This window comes from Ornithorhynchus anatinus, chromosome 12 (assembly GCF_004115215.2).
Source record: "Ornithorhynchus anatinus isolate Pmale09 chromosome 12, mOrnAna1.pri.v4, whole genome shotgun sequence".
Taxonomy (NCBI): Eukaryota; Metazoa; Chordata; class Mammalia; order Monotremata; family Ornithorhynchidae; genus Ornithorhynchus; species Ornithorhynchus anatinus.
Genome location: NC_041739.1, coordinates 59,688,587 through 59,705,892, shown reverse-complemented (window position 1 = coordinate 59,705,892; position 17,306 = coordinate 59,688,587). Strand labels below are relative to the sequence as shown.

At 55.7% G+C, this 17,306-nt stretch overlaps 1 protein-coding gene across 1 annotated transcript; it reads left to right on the top strand.

Annotated features, from left to right (window-relative positions):
- The first annotated feature begins 12,664 nt into the window (after positions 1-12,664).
- Positions 12,665-15,531, top strand: PHOX2B (paired like homeobox 2B). The gene is given in 4 exon segments (XM_029076376.1): positions 12,665-12,905; positions 13,723-13,910; positions 14,951-15,262; positions 15,265-15,531. Coding segments are annotated over 4 exon segments (1,008 nt in total).
- Positions 15,532-17,306: the final 1,775 nt, after the last annotated feature.

The following is a 17,306-nucleotide window of genomic DNA, read 5'->3' as shown; positions in this document are numbered from 1 at the left end:
ATGAGGTAACTGAGGTCCAGAGAAAATAAGTGACTTGCTCGAGGTCACACAGTGGACAAGTGGTGGAGGCCATGGCTGTCGTGGACTTCCCGCCAGGGCCGGGACTGGAAGGCAAACGATCTCAGCTGTAGTATGCTGGATGAGGTGAGGACAGGGATATGAGGACAGAGGATCCCTGTCTCTGCTTAACTCTATGGAGAAAAGTAGCATGGCCTGATGGAAAGGGCATGAGACTGGGAGCCAGAGAACCTGGGATCTAATTCCAGCTCTGCCACTTACCTGTTGTGTGGCCTTGGCAAGTCACTTAATTTCTCTGTGTCTCAGTTTCTTCATCTATAAAATGGGTACTTGATTTCCATTCTCCTTCCCCTTTAGACTGTGAGTTCTGTCGGGGGGCAGGTACTCCCTTCCTCCTCTCTCGCCCCGCTCCGGTCTATTCTTCACTCCGCTGCCCGGCTCATCTTCCCGCAGAAACGATCTGGGCATGTCACTCCCCTTCTTAGACAACTCCAGTGGTTGCCTATCGACCTCCGCTCCAAACAAAAACTCCTCACTCTAGGCTTCAAGGCTCTCCATCACCTTGCCCCTTCCTACCTCTCCTCCCTTCTCTCTTTCTACCGCCCACCCCGCACGCTCCGCTCCTCCGCCGCCCACCTCCTCGCCGTCCCTCGGTCTCGCCCATCCCGCCGTCGACCCCTGGGTCACGTCCTCCCGCGGTCCCGGAACGCCCTCCCTCCTCACCTCCGCCAAACTGATTCTCTTTCCCTCTTCAAAACCTTACTTAAAAATCACCTCCTCCAAGAGGCGTTCCCAGACTGAGCTCCTCTTCCCCCTCTACTCCCTCTGCCATCCCCCCTTTACCTCTCCGCAGCTTAAGCCTCATTTTCCCCTTTTCCCTCTGCTCCTCCACCTCTCCCTTCCCATCCCCACAGCACTGTACTCGTCCGCTCAACTGTATATATTTTCGTTACCCTATTTATTTTGTTAATGAATTGTACATCGCCTTGATTCTATTTAGTTGCCATCGGTTTTTACGAGATGTTCTTCCCCTTGACGCTGTTTAGTGCCATTGTTCTCGTCTGTCCGTCTCCCCCGATTAGACTGTAAGCCCGTCAAACGGCAGGGACTGTCTCTATCTGTTGCCGACTTGTTCATCCCAAGCGCTTAGTACAGTGCTCTGCACATAGTAAGCGCTCAATAAATACTATTGAATGAATACTGGATCAGATTGTACTGTACCTCCCTAAGCACTTAGCACAGTGCTTCGTACACTACAAAAACCACAGTTATAATTATTATTGCATTTCCCCAGTGCTTAGTGCAGTGCTCTGCACACACTAGACATTCAGTAATACCACTGAGTGATTGAGATGAGAGAAGAGAATAGGGATAAAAAGAGAAGGGACAGAGAGAATGAGAGAGTAACCTATCAACCAATAGAGTTTACAGTGTAGAGGGGGAGATAGGCAAGAATATGAGACAGTAACCTATCAACCAATAGAGTTTACAGTGTAGAGGGGGAGACAGGCATTAAAATAAATTATGGATATGTACAGCAGTGCTATGGGGCTGAGGGTGGGGAGATGGGTGGAAAGGGGAAAGCAGGAGAGAGTGGGGGAGGAAGAGGGTTTGAGCCCAATTCCAGCGGCTCCCATTAGCAAAGGTCTGGCTGTCTCACGGCCCAACACTTCTGTGGTGTTTCCATCATTTGGCTCATTTCTACTTCTAATCGTTCCCTCGGACATTAGTCAGCGGGTCGCTGGGGGCCAGTGGTCTTCACATCCTTCTGCCAACGTGGCACCAGGCTGGCAGGAGCTCTGCCCTCCATTTCAGCTTCCCACATCTCGATGTGTCTGGTGTCATCCCTCTACTCCGAAAGTGGCCTGTTGGCTACTGGCCTGTTTTCTTTCCCCTTATTTCTTTCCCCTTTCCCTGATAGCCAAATCCATTTTCTCCTACTGTGTGTGCAAACACAAATTTACGTGTGTGCATGCAAGAGTGTGCACGCACATAACCACACACGCACCCCAGATCATGGTGGGCAGGTAACCAATTAGGAAAAACAGACAATTACTTTCGCTGTCTTCAAAACCTAATTGAGAGCACATCTCCTCCAGAGGTCTTCTCTAAGCCCTCCTTTCCTCTTCTCCCACTTCCTACTGCATCACCCTGACTTGCTCCCTTTGTTCATCCCTCCCTCCCAGCTCCACAACACTTATGTACCTATCTGTAATTTATTTATTCATGTTAATGTCTGTCTCCTCTCCCCTCTAGATTGTAAACTCGTTGTGGGCAGGGCATGTGTCTGTTTATTGTTATATTCTCCCAAGAGCTTAGTACAGTGCTCTGCACACAGTAAATACTCAATAAATACAATTAAATGAATGAAATAAATAAATGAAAGGCAACTCCTCAAGGACCCAGCACTGATGGAACATATTTCTTTGTCATTATCAGAGACCTAGATGAGGATCAGTGTTGTCAACAGTATTTATTGAGCACCTACTGTGTGCAGAGTGATGTACTGGGAGTCTATTGTGTGCAGAGCACTATACTGGGTGCCTCTTGTGTATGAAACACTATTTTGGGAGCCTCCTGTGTGCAGAATGCAACTGAACTACGAACCTACTCTATGTAACTGGAAACCTGATGGACTTTCCTGTCAAATGATGAACGGACCTCGGTCCCACCACAAAGACTGGGACTGAGACCCTGCACGGAGGAGTTGATTCTAGTGCTATTGGCTTGCCCAGCATCCCCCAGTAGGAATGTTCCCTACTGGGGCGGGGAGTGCAGCGAGGAAGTAGGCTGGCAGGGGGAAGCACACGGCAAAATACACTGCACTCCCCAACCACGATGCAGTGGAGCCAGACTTTGGTCGAAGCCAGGGGGACCAAATTGGGAAGGCTGGGAACATACAATAAAAGGAAAAGATGTGATCCCGGCCCTCAACTACTTTAAAATAAAGTACCAGGCTACCAGCCACTCTTCTGATTAACGTTGTGAGGATGGCTACTAGCCCTGGTTGTGAAGCACCCAGGAGTTTGGAAGCTCCTTTTGGGCAGTTACTGTTCTCATGCTTCTGTTGTAACTTCCCAAGAGCTAAGTAAATACATCGCACCTGTGGGTGCTCAGTAAACCATAACTACTTCTACTACCACCTGCTGGAACTTTTATTTTCCCAGTGATATAAAAAAAAAAAACTTCAATACTAAGTCATCCACGATTCCACCTAGACCTCACTCTTCCTGATGATATTTCCCCTAACACCTCCTTACACCTATTTAATAAAAGACCTGAAAATTCTTGTTCTTTGTGCCAGATCTGGGAAGAGGAGGGGGAGGAGGGGAATGGAGAGAGAAAACAGGATCTTCTTCTTCAAACAGCTCTCTCCCTATTTATCCACTCTCCTCTCCCATGATGCCCCAGCTCGTACTCTCCTCCTCTGGAGCCAACCTTCTCACTGTCTCTCATTCTTCTCTCTCACCACTGATGGCAGATCTCTGCTATCCCCATCTTCAAAGCCCTTTTAAGATCACATTTCCTCCAAGAGGATTTCCCTAATTAATGTCTTATCTAGCCTTTCTATTTTCCCCTCAGCACATCCACACATACAGCACTTAGGTACCTATTTTGTAACTCGGTTGCTCCACCCTACCGGAAATTTATTTTAAATTCTGTCTCCCCAGCTAGACAGCCAGCTCCTTGAGGACTGGGGATCATGTCTACTAAGCGTATTGTCCTCTCCCAAGTGCTTAGTACAGTGCTCTACACAGTGTTCAATAAATACTATTTTTTATGGCATTTGTTAAGCACTTACTATATGCCAGGCACTGTATTAAGCATCTATTAAGGAATAGATACAAGATAATCAGGTTGGACACAGCTCATGTCCCACAAAGGGCTTACAGTCTTAATCCACATTTTACAGATGAGGTACCTGAGGTAAAGAGAAGTTAAGTGATTTGCCCAAGGTCACACAGCAGACACTTGGCAGAGCCAGGATTAGAACACAGGTCTTTCTGACTCCTTAACCCGTGCTCTGTCCACTAGACTACACTGCTTCTCCGAGGATGCAACTATTAACTGGGGTTGGGAGAGGATGGGAGGCATAGGGGGGTTGGGAGCTTCTTCCTTTACCTGATCTCTTCCTGAACTCAGAAACAACAGAGTCTGTTGATAGGTTGGAGTTGTGAACCGCCACCTGGGGTCAAGCTCATCTTCAAGGTCAGGTAAGAGGCAGAGGGGGTTAATACCACTTCCTCCACACCCCAACCCTGGAATTCCAGGACATGGGAAAGCATTTCCCTCACAGCCAGGACAGGCCTGGACTTTGGAAAAGGGCGGGTGACCAGAAGATGGGCTGGAAGATAGAGTGAAGGAAAAGGCTGGGGGCCGGGGTTGGGGGAGAGGAAGATGGGAAAGGAAGAAGAGGAAAGGGTGGGGAAAGAAGAGGGAGAAGGTTGGAGGGGGTGTGGGAGAACCCCTCCAGTCCTCTGGCATTTCAGGAGCTCCTAGGACACTGTGGGGAAAATACTTCAGTTTGCTTTTTCTGTTTGTTAAACAGGTGGATCTTTTGGCAGCAGGGGAGCAGTGGGGCTCCCATCCCCGTGCTGACACAAGTGCCCACAAACACTTATTGTTCTTACTGGTGCCAATAGCCAGCGACCCCTCAATTCTCTCTGCTTCAACCTCTGATCAGATCCTCACTCCGCTGCAATCATAAGGTGAAAAAAATCCAGGTTCCCCACTCCTTCATTCATTCATTTAATTGTATTTATTGAGCACTTACTGTGTGCAAAGCACTGTACTATGTACTTGGGAGAGTACAGTACCACAATAAACAGACACATCCCCTGCCCACAACGAGCTTATAGTTTCCTGCCTGTAACCCAAATCCAATGGCTTCTACTCCATCCTAATCCTCCTTGACATCTCACTTCCCCTCCCCATTGTCCCCACTTGCTCCCTCTGCTCTACCCCCCTCTCTGCCCCACAGCACTTGTGTGTAAATATATATATATATATTTATAATTCTATTTATTTTATTAATGATGTATATATATATATAATTCTATTAATTTATATTGATGCCACTGATGCCAGTTTTGATGTGTGTCTCCCCCTTCTAGACTGTGAGCCCATTGTGGGCGGGGATTGTCTTTATTTGTTGCTGAATTGTACTTTCCAAGCACTAGTACAGTGCTCTGCACACAATAATTGCTCAATAAATATGATTGAATAAATGGATGAATGAATATCCACTAGGCCATGTTGTTTCCCAAGGCTTTGGGCACCCAAGAGTCCAGTGGGATCGGGACCCTGAACCTCAGGAAATGGATCATGATCTCATTCAAGGTCGGATGAAGCAGTCACGGGGAGGACTCACTGGATTTTTCACCAAGATCTTCCAGCAGCCCGTAGGGCTTTTGGGGGAGGGGCAGAGGGAGGGGAAGGTCATGCAGCCAAGAAAGAAAGATCACAAAAGGACTTTGTAGGGTTTTTGTAGAGTTTAGCAATCAATCAATCAATCAGTCCATCAATCAATGTTATTTTCTGAGCTCTTCCTAAATACAGATTTCTGTTGTCCCAAGTGCTTGGGATCAATCAATCAATCAATCATATTTATTCAGCGCTTACTGTGTGCTGAGCACTATACTAAGTGCTGGGGAGAGTACAATATAACAGAGTTGGTAGACACGTTCCCTGCCCACTACAAGCTTTCAGTCTAGAGGGGGAGACAGATATTAATATAAATAAATAAATTAGAATAATACAAACGAAGCCCAACACAGAGTCCTTGCCCTAGAGGCTTACAGTCCAAGAGGGGAGACAGCCAGAAATAGGGGAGACATACAGGTAGACAATGAGGGGAGATGGGCCGAAATGGGGGAGACAGGCAGCAATGGTGCTTTGTCCGGAAGTGGAAGCAGGAAGAAGGATGTAACCAGAAGTGGCAGGAGGACTTCCGTGACTTTGGGCTCAGCCTCTCCCCCAGCATCAGAACTGACATCTGCCAGTTTTTCTCAACCCCCCCCCCCTCCCCTTGTGTCTCCAGTTCAGCTTTCATCTTCATCCCTCCCAGATGCATATGGTCCAGCTGTGACCACGAGGATGGGTCCAGGAGGGCAGTCTGTCCACGACTCCTCCGTGCAGACCCCAGCCTCAGGGGATCCCAGCAGAAAAGCCCCTGTCTCGGCCCCTCCGACTGCTGGCTCCCCATCGTATCCCCCTGGAGGGCTCCCTCCTTTGTGACCTGGAGTGGGGAACCCCAGGACCATGTGGAGCACCCCACCGGGAATGTGAGAAGTAGCCTGGCCTAGTGGAAAGAGCACGGGCTTGGGAGTCAGAGGACCCGGGTTCTAATGCCGGCTCTGCCAATTGCTTGCTGTGTGACCTTGGGCAAGTCATTCTATTTCTCTGTGCCTCAGTTCTCCTTCTTACTTAGACTGTGAGCCCCGTTTGGAACATGAACCGTGTCCAACCTAAACTAACTTGTCTTTATCCCAGATCTTAAAACATTGTTTGATACATAGGGAGGGCTTAACAAATACCATATAGAAAAGCAAACAAACGTAAACAAAAAACAAATCCATTTCCCTTTCAAACTTCAGTCCCCCTGTGGTTGGGGGGGATTAAAGAGCTGGGACCCGGGGGGAGATTGGAAGGGGCCCAGGGACTCGAGGGGCTGGGCGATGGAGGGGCTGGGAGAGGCTGGAAGAAGAGCAGTGAGCGCTTCTTTGCCTGTCCCTTTTTTTTGTGTTCTGGGTGGCGGCAGACAGACAGCCATCCCTGGCTAATTGAATTTTTCTTTTCCTCCTTTGTCCCGGGCAGATGTCACGGCTACATCTGTGGGGCTCTCCGAGAGTCCCAGGCTCCCCCTACCCCCACTCTTACCCTCACTCTGCCCCCCACCCCCCACCCCAGCAGATGTTAGCTGAGTTAAGAAAATTCCGGCAGCGACAAGGTGAACCACGGTCGGGGGGACGCAGGGGGAACCTCACCGAGCCCATCCCCGCCCCTGCAACTGATCCGAATCCGGAGCCCGTCTCCCCGCCCCCCTCGAATCGAACCCGGCCCAACCTTCCCGCTCCATCGATCCGAATCCAGACCCAATCTCCCCGCCCTATCGATCCGGATCTAGTGCCAATCTCCCCGCCCCATCGATCCGGATCTAGAAAGACCTGCCCGGAGGCAGACCACAGAAACTCCAATGTCACCCACAAACTGGAAACCAAATCAAGTCCTTCCCGCTCCCCTCCCGTGTATCTGCCCCCAGTCCCGGTCACCCTAGACTCACACACACACACAGACACACACAGACACACACACACACACACACATACGCGCGCGCGCAAAGAGAACCACTCTGACATGCCCAGCCTCCGCCCGTTCCGGCTCCGGGGCTCTTCCCTCCCGTCGGTTTTCCAGCGTCACATTCCGTTTCCTCTGACACTCTCCTCCGCTCTACTCTCCCTCCCCACTTGCAAAACAAAAAAATGTCATCAGAAGAGGTCGGGGGACAAGGAGGCCCAGGGAATACGCCCCCACCACCTCCTCCATCCACCGCCCCTCTATCTAGGGCGCTGGCTCCTGGCTGCCCCAAGAGCAAGGGTCAGCGCTCTGCCCACAGCGGCTTAAGCCACACAGAAACCGCTGACCGCGTTGCCCCGGGCCGGTCCCACCCCCGTCGATCCGGAACCAGATACCACGGGGCGCCCGGGAATCGTCCCAGCTCCATTCCCACTCCATTTGAAGTCGAGGAAGGGGACGCTCGGGGACCCTGGCGGCTCCCACCGCCGCCCCCCCCCCCCCCGGCCTGTATTCCGGGCATGGTCAGGGGGAGCCAGGGGAATCGCAGCATGGCAGAGTGGGTGGAGCACAGGACCGGGAGTCAGAAGGTCATGGATTCTGATCCCGGATCCGCCACTCGTCTGCTGTGTGTCCTTGGGGAAGCCACTTCACTTCTCTGGGCCTCAATTACCTCATCTGTAAAATAGGGATTGAGACCGTGAGCCCCACGTGGGACAGGGACTGTGTCCAACCCGATTTGCCTGTATCCAACCCAGCGCTTAGTACAGTGCCTTCCACATAGTAAGCGCTTAACAGATACGCTAATTATTAATCGCGTTCGCGTCCCCTCTTCAGCGGGGTGTCCTGGGATTGTGTGCGTGGTGGGGGATGTCAGAGTTTATTCCTGGACGGGCCCAGTCCTAAGGGAACATCCACACCCACACCCACACGCACACACCCCACAATGGTGAGGAGATGGGACACCGGATCCTCGCCACCCGGCCCGCTGGGGCAGGTCCTGGAGAAGGGGCCGGGGGGCCGCAGCGACTAATTCTATTTGCGCCACTGGGAACCGGGCGGGTTTCACTTCCCGTCGGTTTGATTAAATTATCCCCGAGCTCTGATGCTCCTCCCCGCCCGGGCGCGTGGTGGAGGCTGCGGGAACAGTTGGGCCCGGGTTGGACTAATCGGATTAGCCATTTGGGACGCTTTGAGGGGAGAGAGCTCGCGTGCAGAAAGGACAACGGGAACAGCCCGGACCCGGGAGGGTGGGGCCGGGAGGGGGGGGGCGGGAAGGGGGCTGGGGCTGGGCTGGGGTTGGAGGTTGGGAGTGAGGTCGGGACTGGGACTGGGGGTGATGATGATGATGGTATTTGTTAAACGCTTACTCTGTGCCAGGCACTGTACTAAACCCTGGGGTGGATACAAGCAAATCGGGTTGGACACAGTCCCTGTCCCGTATGGGGCTCACAGACTCAATCCCCACTTTATAGATGAGGTAGCTGAGGCCCAGAGAAGTGAAGTGATTTACCCAAGGTCACACGCAGACAAGTGGTGGAGCTGGGATTAGAACCCTCTACCTTCTGACTCCCCAGGCCCAGACTCTATCAACTGGGTCATGCTGCTTGTTTGGGAGTGGGGTCGGGACTGGGACTGGGGTTGGGACTTGGCTGAGGGTAGGGATTGGATCAGGGTCTGGGAATGAGGTTGAGATTGGGGTTAGGCTTGGGGATTGGGGTTAGATCTAGGGCTGGGGTTGAATTAGAGTTTGGGTCTCGTGGTTGGAATTGGGACTGGGGATTAGAGATGGAGTTGGGGTTGCATCTAGGGGATGGGGTTGGGGTTCGGGCTGTGTCTGGGGTCAGGACTGGGCAGGGGGCTGGAAGTCAGAGCCAGGGCTGAGAATTGGGGCGGGGGTTGGGAGTTGGGGCCGGGGCAGGGCTGGGCTGGCCCGGAGGGCCGGGCAAGAGGCAGGGCTAAGGCCATCGATGCCTTTCATCTTCAGGACCGCGGAAAACGCGCCCCAAAGAGTGGGGGCAGGGGCAGAGGGGTTCACTGCAGAAATGAACCTCCCACGGACAAAGGGGAATGAAGTCCGGCGCGTTTGCTCGCTGGACCGTGGAGGTCAGAGGCGGCGAGACCCGCCCCGACTAGAGGAAAGAGCTCGGGCCCGAGCGGCCCGGGTCCGGGCAAAGTTGAGGCCGAGAAGGGGTGTCGGAGGGCAGTAGCGACCGGCTTTGGGGAGGAGTGGCCGGTGGAGCAGGGGGGCCGGGGGACGGGGCTCCGGGCTCTAGGACTGAAGAAGTAGGAGGAGGAAGAGGAGCAGAAGGCAGGCAGGGAAGGAGGTTTATGGGCAGGGTTGGTCCTGGGAAGGAGGGGAGGATTGGGAAAGGGTGCGCCCCTCACCTCCACACATCCCCAGGGACAGCAAACACACTCAGACTCACACAAACCCGTTGTGGGCAGGGATTGTCTCTCTTTATTGCTGGATTGTATTTTCCAAGCCCTTAGTACAGTCTTCTGCACCCAATAAACTCTCAATAATTACGACTGAATGAACAAGTACACACTGAAATATCCCAATACCCACACCCTCACACCTCCCTGTTTTGGAGAGAAGAAACTCCGAGCACAACACCCCCCCCCCCCAACACACAGCCCCATAAGAACCTGCCCCCCCAGCCCAACTCCCACCAGGATCCGGCATTCCCAGCCTGGCGTCAGGGAGAATGGGAAGGGAGAGGGACCGACGGGCGTCGGGGCCGGTGTTGGAGACGAGGATGCAAAGGAAACCAAGTAGGGATTAAATGGGGAATAAGACTGTGAGCCCCACGTGGGACCACCTGATTACCTTGTGCCTAGCCCAGCGCTTAGAACAGTGCTTTGCATATAGTAAGCGTTTAGCAAATTATTATTATCATTAAGTGTCTCCGCCCTGCCTGCTGCATCCCCGGGAAGCAGACTGGGTTGTCGCGGTGCCCCCTACCCCCAGCCCCAACTCGGGTTGGTTGGGATCGGGTCGGGCCGGGCCGAATTCTCGGTGGTGTTTTTCTCCTGCAAAAAAACCAAAAAAAAAACCCGCTTCCAGCGCTACGGTGGCTTCCTGGAACGAGGATGCTGTGGTCGCGTTGATTTTCGTTTCACCGGGACCGACGACCGGACCCGACCGGCGAGCGACTCCAGCAGGTGGACGACTACCCTGCAACTCCCCCCGGCCGGGGACCCCAAAACTCCCGTGCCCCACCCCCCAGAAATGGAAGGTCTCTTTGTCTCTGTGGAGCCGTCTCTGTTTCTGCGTCTTTCTGACTCTGCATCCGTCTCTGTCTCCGTTCTGTTTCTGTCTCTTTGTATCCGTTTATTTCTGTCTCTCTGCCTCTGTTCCTCTCTGGGGATTGGTGTCTCTGCATCCATCTTTTTGTCTCTGGGTCTCTGTCTCTGTGCCTGTGTCTCTGTCCCTTCTAGACTGTGAGCCCGTTGTTGGGTAGGGATTGTCTCTATCTGTTGCAGAATTGTACTTTCCAAGAGTTTAGTACAGTGCTCTGAACGCAGTAAGCGCTCAATACATACGATTGAATGAATGAATGAATGAAAGTCTCTTTGGATCCGTTCTGTTTCTATCTCTCGGTCTCCGTGGCTCTGTTTCTCTCTGTGGGATCTGTGTCTCTGCATCCATCTTTTTGCTACCGGGTCTCTGTCTCCGTGCCCCTGTCTCTGTCTCTTTGTATCCGTTCTGTTTCTATCGCTCTGTCTCTGCGAGTCTCTCTATCTCTTGGTTTTCGTGTCTCTGCCTCTCTGTATCTGTCTCATCTCTCAGTCTGTTCGTCTTTCCGCCTCGGTTTCTGTCTCTATCTCTCGGCCTCAATGAATTTTCTCTCTCGCTCTCCCTGAGAACGGCTCCCCCCTCCCATCGGGGAGCCCCGGACCCAGGAGCGAGGTCCCCCCCCCACCCCCCACCTGACCTCCCCTTCCCCCGGTCGCGAGAAGTGTCTTCTCTCGGTGAACGCTGGGGGCCTCGCTCGCCGCCCCCATAAAAGCTTTACGAGTTCGTTACTTTAATTACTGACTTGTTACAGAGCCCATAAAGGGGGGTAATGAATGTAATAAAGCTAATTAGCTACCCATTGAAATCATACCAAATATCTTTCAGACCACGCGCAGCGCCTCTCTCTCGCCGACCGGCTTCCACCAATTCGCCAGCCCCCCCGGGCTCCACACCCGCCTTGCACCCCCAAAACACAGCCTCCCCGATGAGACACAGAAGCTGCAGTTCCCCGCACCCTCCTCCGCCCCCATCTTCGAAAACATCTGGTTAGACTCCAGATGCTTCTCTCTCTCTCTCTCTTTTCAAAAGCAGTAGGACTCGCGGGGCCGCGGCCTGCCGGAATTTTTTCGGAAGGAAACAGCGATTTTTCGAATCGGTTTCTCTCTTTTCTCCCTCTCCCGCGCTCGGCCAGGTGTATTTTAAAGAAACCCTCTCCGTCTTCCAAGCGAGCCCCCGCTGGCTTCGCCAGCTCTATTTTACAGGGTGTCTGAGCCTCGTCAATGTCGCAACGCTTTATACCATTTCATGCACTTCGGGGGGGGAAGCTTGTTGTTAAATTGAGCGTGTAACGGCCTTACAAAACAGGTTCTCTATGACATCAACGTTTCTTCTTCCTAAGCGAGCATGGAAAGGCCCTTTTAGGGGAGGGGGCGGAAAGGGGCGGGGGCGGGAAGGGAGAGATGAAGGGGGCGGGGGGGGGGGCGGGGAGGGGGCAGGCACACCCACACACGCGCGCGCGCGCGCGCGCGCACACACACACACACACACACACACATACCCTATCTCAATTTATGCCTAAGGTATATGATCAGTTAAAAAGGCTTAAAAGCTCGGGGAAATTGGATCAGGGAAAATCGTCACCCAACTTTCATTATTTCCAAGGAGCGTGATTGAATTAAAGGGCAGGGAGCTGCTTAGGAGTGAGCGTCGGGGCTCGGTGCGTAATGGTGTGGTATTAAATTCTAATTAGAGATGCAGGAATCAATGATAGGGAGGTTAGACAGCTTAGGTTCCCCCCAGTGCCAGCCCAATAGACTGATGAGTTATTGTCATGTAAAAAGCGCCAGCAATAAGACCAACCGCTTTGCTATTGTCCAAGTGGAAAGAGCCGAGTTTATTATGAGGACTCTATGCTCCAGAGACCTGAGGCTAAGCTTCTCATAGGAGGTCTTTTCATAAAAACTAGGCTCTTCTGCTAGCGAGGAGGCCAGTTTGGAAGCGGGCGCGGAGCTGTACGCATCTCTCGCCACCACAGCCACCTTGCCCAGAGCCGTGCCGAATTTCCACCCCCACCCCCCTCGGCCGAGCCCTTTTCCCCGAGCCTTTTCAATGTATAAAATGGAATATTCTTACCTTAACTCCTCTGCCTACGAGTCCTGTATGGCCGGGATGGACACGTCGACGCTGGCTTCAGCCTACGCCGACTTCAGTTCCTGCAGCCAGGCGAGTGGTTTCCAGTATAACCCCATCAGGACCACGTTCGGGACCTCGTCCGCCTGTCCGTCCCTCACACCCGGGTCCTGCAGCCTGGGCAGCCTGCGCGACCACCAGAGCAGCCCCTACGCGGCAGGTAAGCGCTCCGGTTCCCTGCGCCGCCGAAGGCGCCGCGCCGCCGGTATATAGGAAGTCTTGATTGCATTTGAAAATGGAAATGTGTTTAGTATTTACCAAACGAAATTTGCTTACACAAATGAAAGAATTTATCACGTTAGAAGCGATTGCAGGGAGAGGTAATTCACTTATAGGGTTACACTATCCTAGTCACACCCGAACCGCCAACAAAATTATCTTAAGCTGCCAAAATGATAGGCATAATTTATTTACTTTGCGATGAGACGTAAAGCTTAGAAAATAATTAAATAACGAAGAGTAAAGCTCATTATGTCGCGGTCTTTAAACCGAAAGCCCGCCGCCGCCGCCGGCTACTCTTCTTCCTCGGCCCCTGCGCATTTGGCGATTTTTTTTTTCCTCCGCATTCTGGGGAGGGGGGCGGGAGCCTTGCCCCCCCTTTTTTTTCGCAGCACTCTCCCCAACTTCTGAGCGACGACAACTTCGGAGAACCGAAAAGTTGCCCGAGCATCAGGGGGTCTTCTCCCCGCCGGCCGGCCCGCCCCGCTCCGTGGAAGATGCGGGCTTTCCCACGCCTCTTCCCGCGCCTCCCGCTTTTTTCGGCCTTTCGGCTCGAGGCTCGTGGGTCCCTCCCGGGCCCCCGCAGCCGGTCGACGGGCGGGACGCGGGGTGCGGGACGCGGGGCGCGGCCCCCACCCGGCCCCGCGCGATTCCCCGCTCCCCGCCGTCTCCCCCGGGGACCGCTTCCCGGCCACCGGCCGCCCCCCGGGGCCAACGCGGAGCTCACCCGTCTGTTTCCCCTCCGCCCCGCCCCGCAGTCCCGTACAAGCTCTTCACCGACCACGGCGGCCTGAACGAGAAGCGCAAGCAGCGGCGGATCCGCACCACCTTCACCAGCGCGCAGCTCAAGGAGCTGGAGCGCGTCTTCGCCGAGACCCACTACCCGGACATCTACACCCGCGAGGAGCTCGCCCTGAAAATCGACCTCACCGAGGCCCGGGTCCAGGTAACGTGGACCGGAGGCGACCCCCGCCCTGCGGGACCCCCAACCTACCGGATCCCCCCTCCCCGCCCCTTCCCAGGCGGGTGCCCCCGCTCTGTCCCAGACCGGCCAGGCCCCGGAGTTCACGGAAAGGTCAATCCTCCGGCCCTGCACTTCCAGCGGGAGGGATCCGGCTGTGGCCGCGGGGATGGCCTGTCTTCCGGCTGGATGCGAATTCGACCCCCGCCCGGACCCTCCTGGGGAGAGGATCTCACCCCGCTCAGGGCATCCGCCTCCACTCAACATCCGAAATCTCCCTTCTCCCCGGGTTGAGCCGCCTCTCCACCCCGCTGTCCCTCTTCCCGCCGGCCTGTCCGTCCCCTAGTCCGACTAGGCCCAGGTGCGAGGGGATCTCTCCTCGCTCAGGGCACCTCCCCAACCCGAGAACTCCTTTCTCCCGGGCTGGGCCGCCCCTCCACCCCCCCAGTCCCTCTTCCCTCCGGCCCGTCCGACCCCTAGTCCATCCAGGCTGCTTGAGGCCGGCCGATGGGCGGACAGCTGGACGGACGTCCCTAAGGGAAGGGGACGTGGATTTCGGTTTCACCTGGGATGAGCGTTAACCTGGCCTTCGCTTTTTCTCTTGCCGGTCCTTGTCTCCCCCTAAATGTCCCCTCCCCACAAACTTCTGCTTCACCCCACCTCCTCCCCTATCTCATCTCTCTCGACCTCCACCTCATATCCCCCATCTCCTCTTTCCTGTCCCCTTCACCCGGCCTTCCTATCCGCGGCCCTTATCTACCTCCCTCTCCCTCCACATCTCCGACGGGCCTCGATATCTCCTCCATGACGCCATCCATCCCCGCATCCCTGCTCCCTAAATCCTCCGCCGCATCCTGCTCCTGTTGGTCCCCCGACACCCACGTTTTCCCGTGTCCTTCTCTATATCCCTCCCCCGGCCTCGACCCCATCCTCTCCCTCGTGTCTCTGTCCGGGTCCCTCCCTTGTCCCCCGGGTCCCTCCCTTGTCCCCTGTCCCCGTCGGTGTCCCCTGGCCGTGTCGTCCAGGTCTGGTTCCAGAACCGGCGGGCCAAGTTCCGCAAGCAGGAGCGGGCGGCGGCGGCGGCGGCGGCGGCGGCCAAGAGCGGTTCCTCGGGCAAGAAGTCGGACTCGGCCCGGGACGACGAAGGCAAGGACGCCAAGAGCACCGACCCCGACAGCACGGGCGGTCCCGGGCCCGGGCCCAACCCCAACCCCGGCAGCTGCGGGGGCGGCGGCGGGGGCGGCGGGGCGGAGGGGTCGGGGGAGGGGCGGCGGGGCGGCGGGGCCGGGGCGGGCGGGGGCCCGAGCCCGGCGGGCGGCCCGGGGGCGGCGGGGCCCGGGGCGGTCCGGGCCCGGAGCCGGGCAAGGGGGCGGGGGCGGCGGCGGCGGCAGCGGCGGCGGCAGCGGCGGCGGCAGCGGCAGCGGCGGCAGCGGCGGGCGGGCTGGCAGGGGCGGGCGCGGGAGGCCCCGGGCAGGGCTGGGCCCCGGGCCCCGGGCCCATCACCTCCATCCCGGATTCGCTCGGGGGCCCGTTCGCCAGCGTCCTGTCGTCGCTGCAGAGACCCGGCGGCGCCAAGGCTGCGCTCGTTAAGGGCACCATGTTCTGACCGGGCCCCGTCCGGCCCGGGCCCCCCTTCCCCCCTCCCCGCACCCCGCACCCCCCGGACTCCGACATTCTCGCTGTCCCGCACCCCTCCGGTCCCAATCACCGAGGCCCGGGGCCGCCTGGGGTCTGGGCATTCGGGTCCCGCAGCGGGGGCGCCTGGGCGGGGCGGGGGGAGAGGCCGGGGCGTCCCCGCAGGGGCGACCCCGAGGGCCGGTGAGCCGTGGCTGGTCCCGACGGGCGCACCGGCCTGGGTGCCAGCCTGGAACTCCGCGGAGGTGCCAGCCCGGATCTCCGCGGAGGTGCCAGCCTGGATGTCCGCGGCGGTGCCAGCCTGGAAGTCCGCGGGGGTGAGACGGGGCGGGAGAATGGGTGACCCCACGGGCCAGTGAACCGTTGTGTCCGCCGGGCGGACGCGGGCGCCGTGGCATCTCGGGGTGGGACCCTCTCTCCCACTCTCAGCGACCTTTGCCTGGCAGAGAAGGGTGTCCCGGGGTGGGTGGGCAAGGGTGGGGCGCCCAGAGGGGAGGGGGTGCCAGGGGGTGAGGGCCCCGAAGCCGGCTGGGCTGCGTAAGGTGCGCTTTCACCCGGGCGGACTCCGGGCTATACGGAGAGAGGGAGAGAGACCGCAGCCGAAACTACTCAGTGACTTTGCTTCAAACACAAACAAACAAACGAAAATCCCAAACCGGGCGGCCACTACAGGGACAGAGGAAACGAAAAGAGAGAAACAAAAAGGAATCCAAATCGACCTCCTGCGGCGAGGGCAAGCCGCCGCCGGATTTCTCCTCCGGGCCTTCGGCCTGGGACCCCGGCTCAGGGTCGCCAGGGGCAGCCTGGCCCTGGAGGGGCGGTGCGGGGCTCCCCCGCAGCTCCCCACCCCGACTCCTTCCCCGCTACATCCCACCCCGTCCCGCAGCGGCGACGCCCAGAGACTTGCACGGGTCCAAGGGTCTGCATCGCAACCGCTTGCCCGCCCGCCTCGCTGTACTGCGCCCAGTGACTCCGATGCTGCCACACCGCTTCTCGCGTTAAAACGAAAACACGAGCCCACGAAAGGAAACTCCCAACTCTTGCAGGCTCTTCCTGCTGGAAGATTGCTCAACAAACGATTTTTTTAAGGCCTTTCATCCGTATCGTCTGCAAAACCGTTTTTTTTTTCCAGGGTGTCTCTTATTCTGCAGGACCGTCTCTTCTTCCTACCTCCTTTCTTCTTTCCTTCGTCCCGTCCCTTCTTTTCCTTCCTTCCCTTTTCCTTCTTTTCATTTCCTTCCTTCCACCTTTCCTTCCTTCTTTCCTTCCGTTCTTTTTCCTTTCTCTTTTTTTTTTCTTCCTTTCGATTCCTTTTCTTCCTTTCCGTCACTCTGGCTTCAGCTCTCTACTTCTCGATCTCTGTCTCTCTTTAGCGCTCTCTGGAACACCCCCCTTCTTACCCCCCCAAGCCCGCTAGTCCTTTTCCTCTCCTGCCTCCTCCACCAGCTTTTACCGAACTTTTTAGCACTGATTTTATTTTTATTCGATTGCAGTCCGTGCAGCAGACTGTTGAGGAATATACACTGCGCAGGGACCGTGCACAAGGATGCGGGCTCTGTCCGAATTGTCCCTCTATGGACTTACATCCTTTATGGTGGATGGATTGTATATTTATTATTACCTGGTTCACGCAGTTTAGACCTCTCTGTTGGGATTTTTTTAATTTTAAAAGGCACAAAAATATAGATATTAGTTGAATGTTGATGCTTTAACTTTTTTCTGTGTCTTTCTACAACTGTGCTCTGT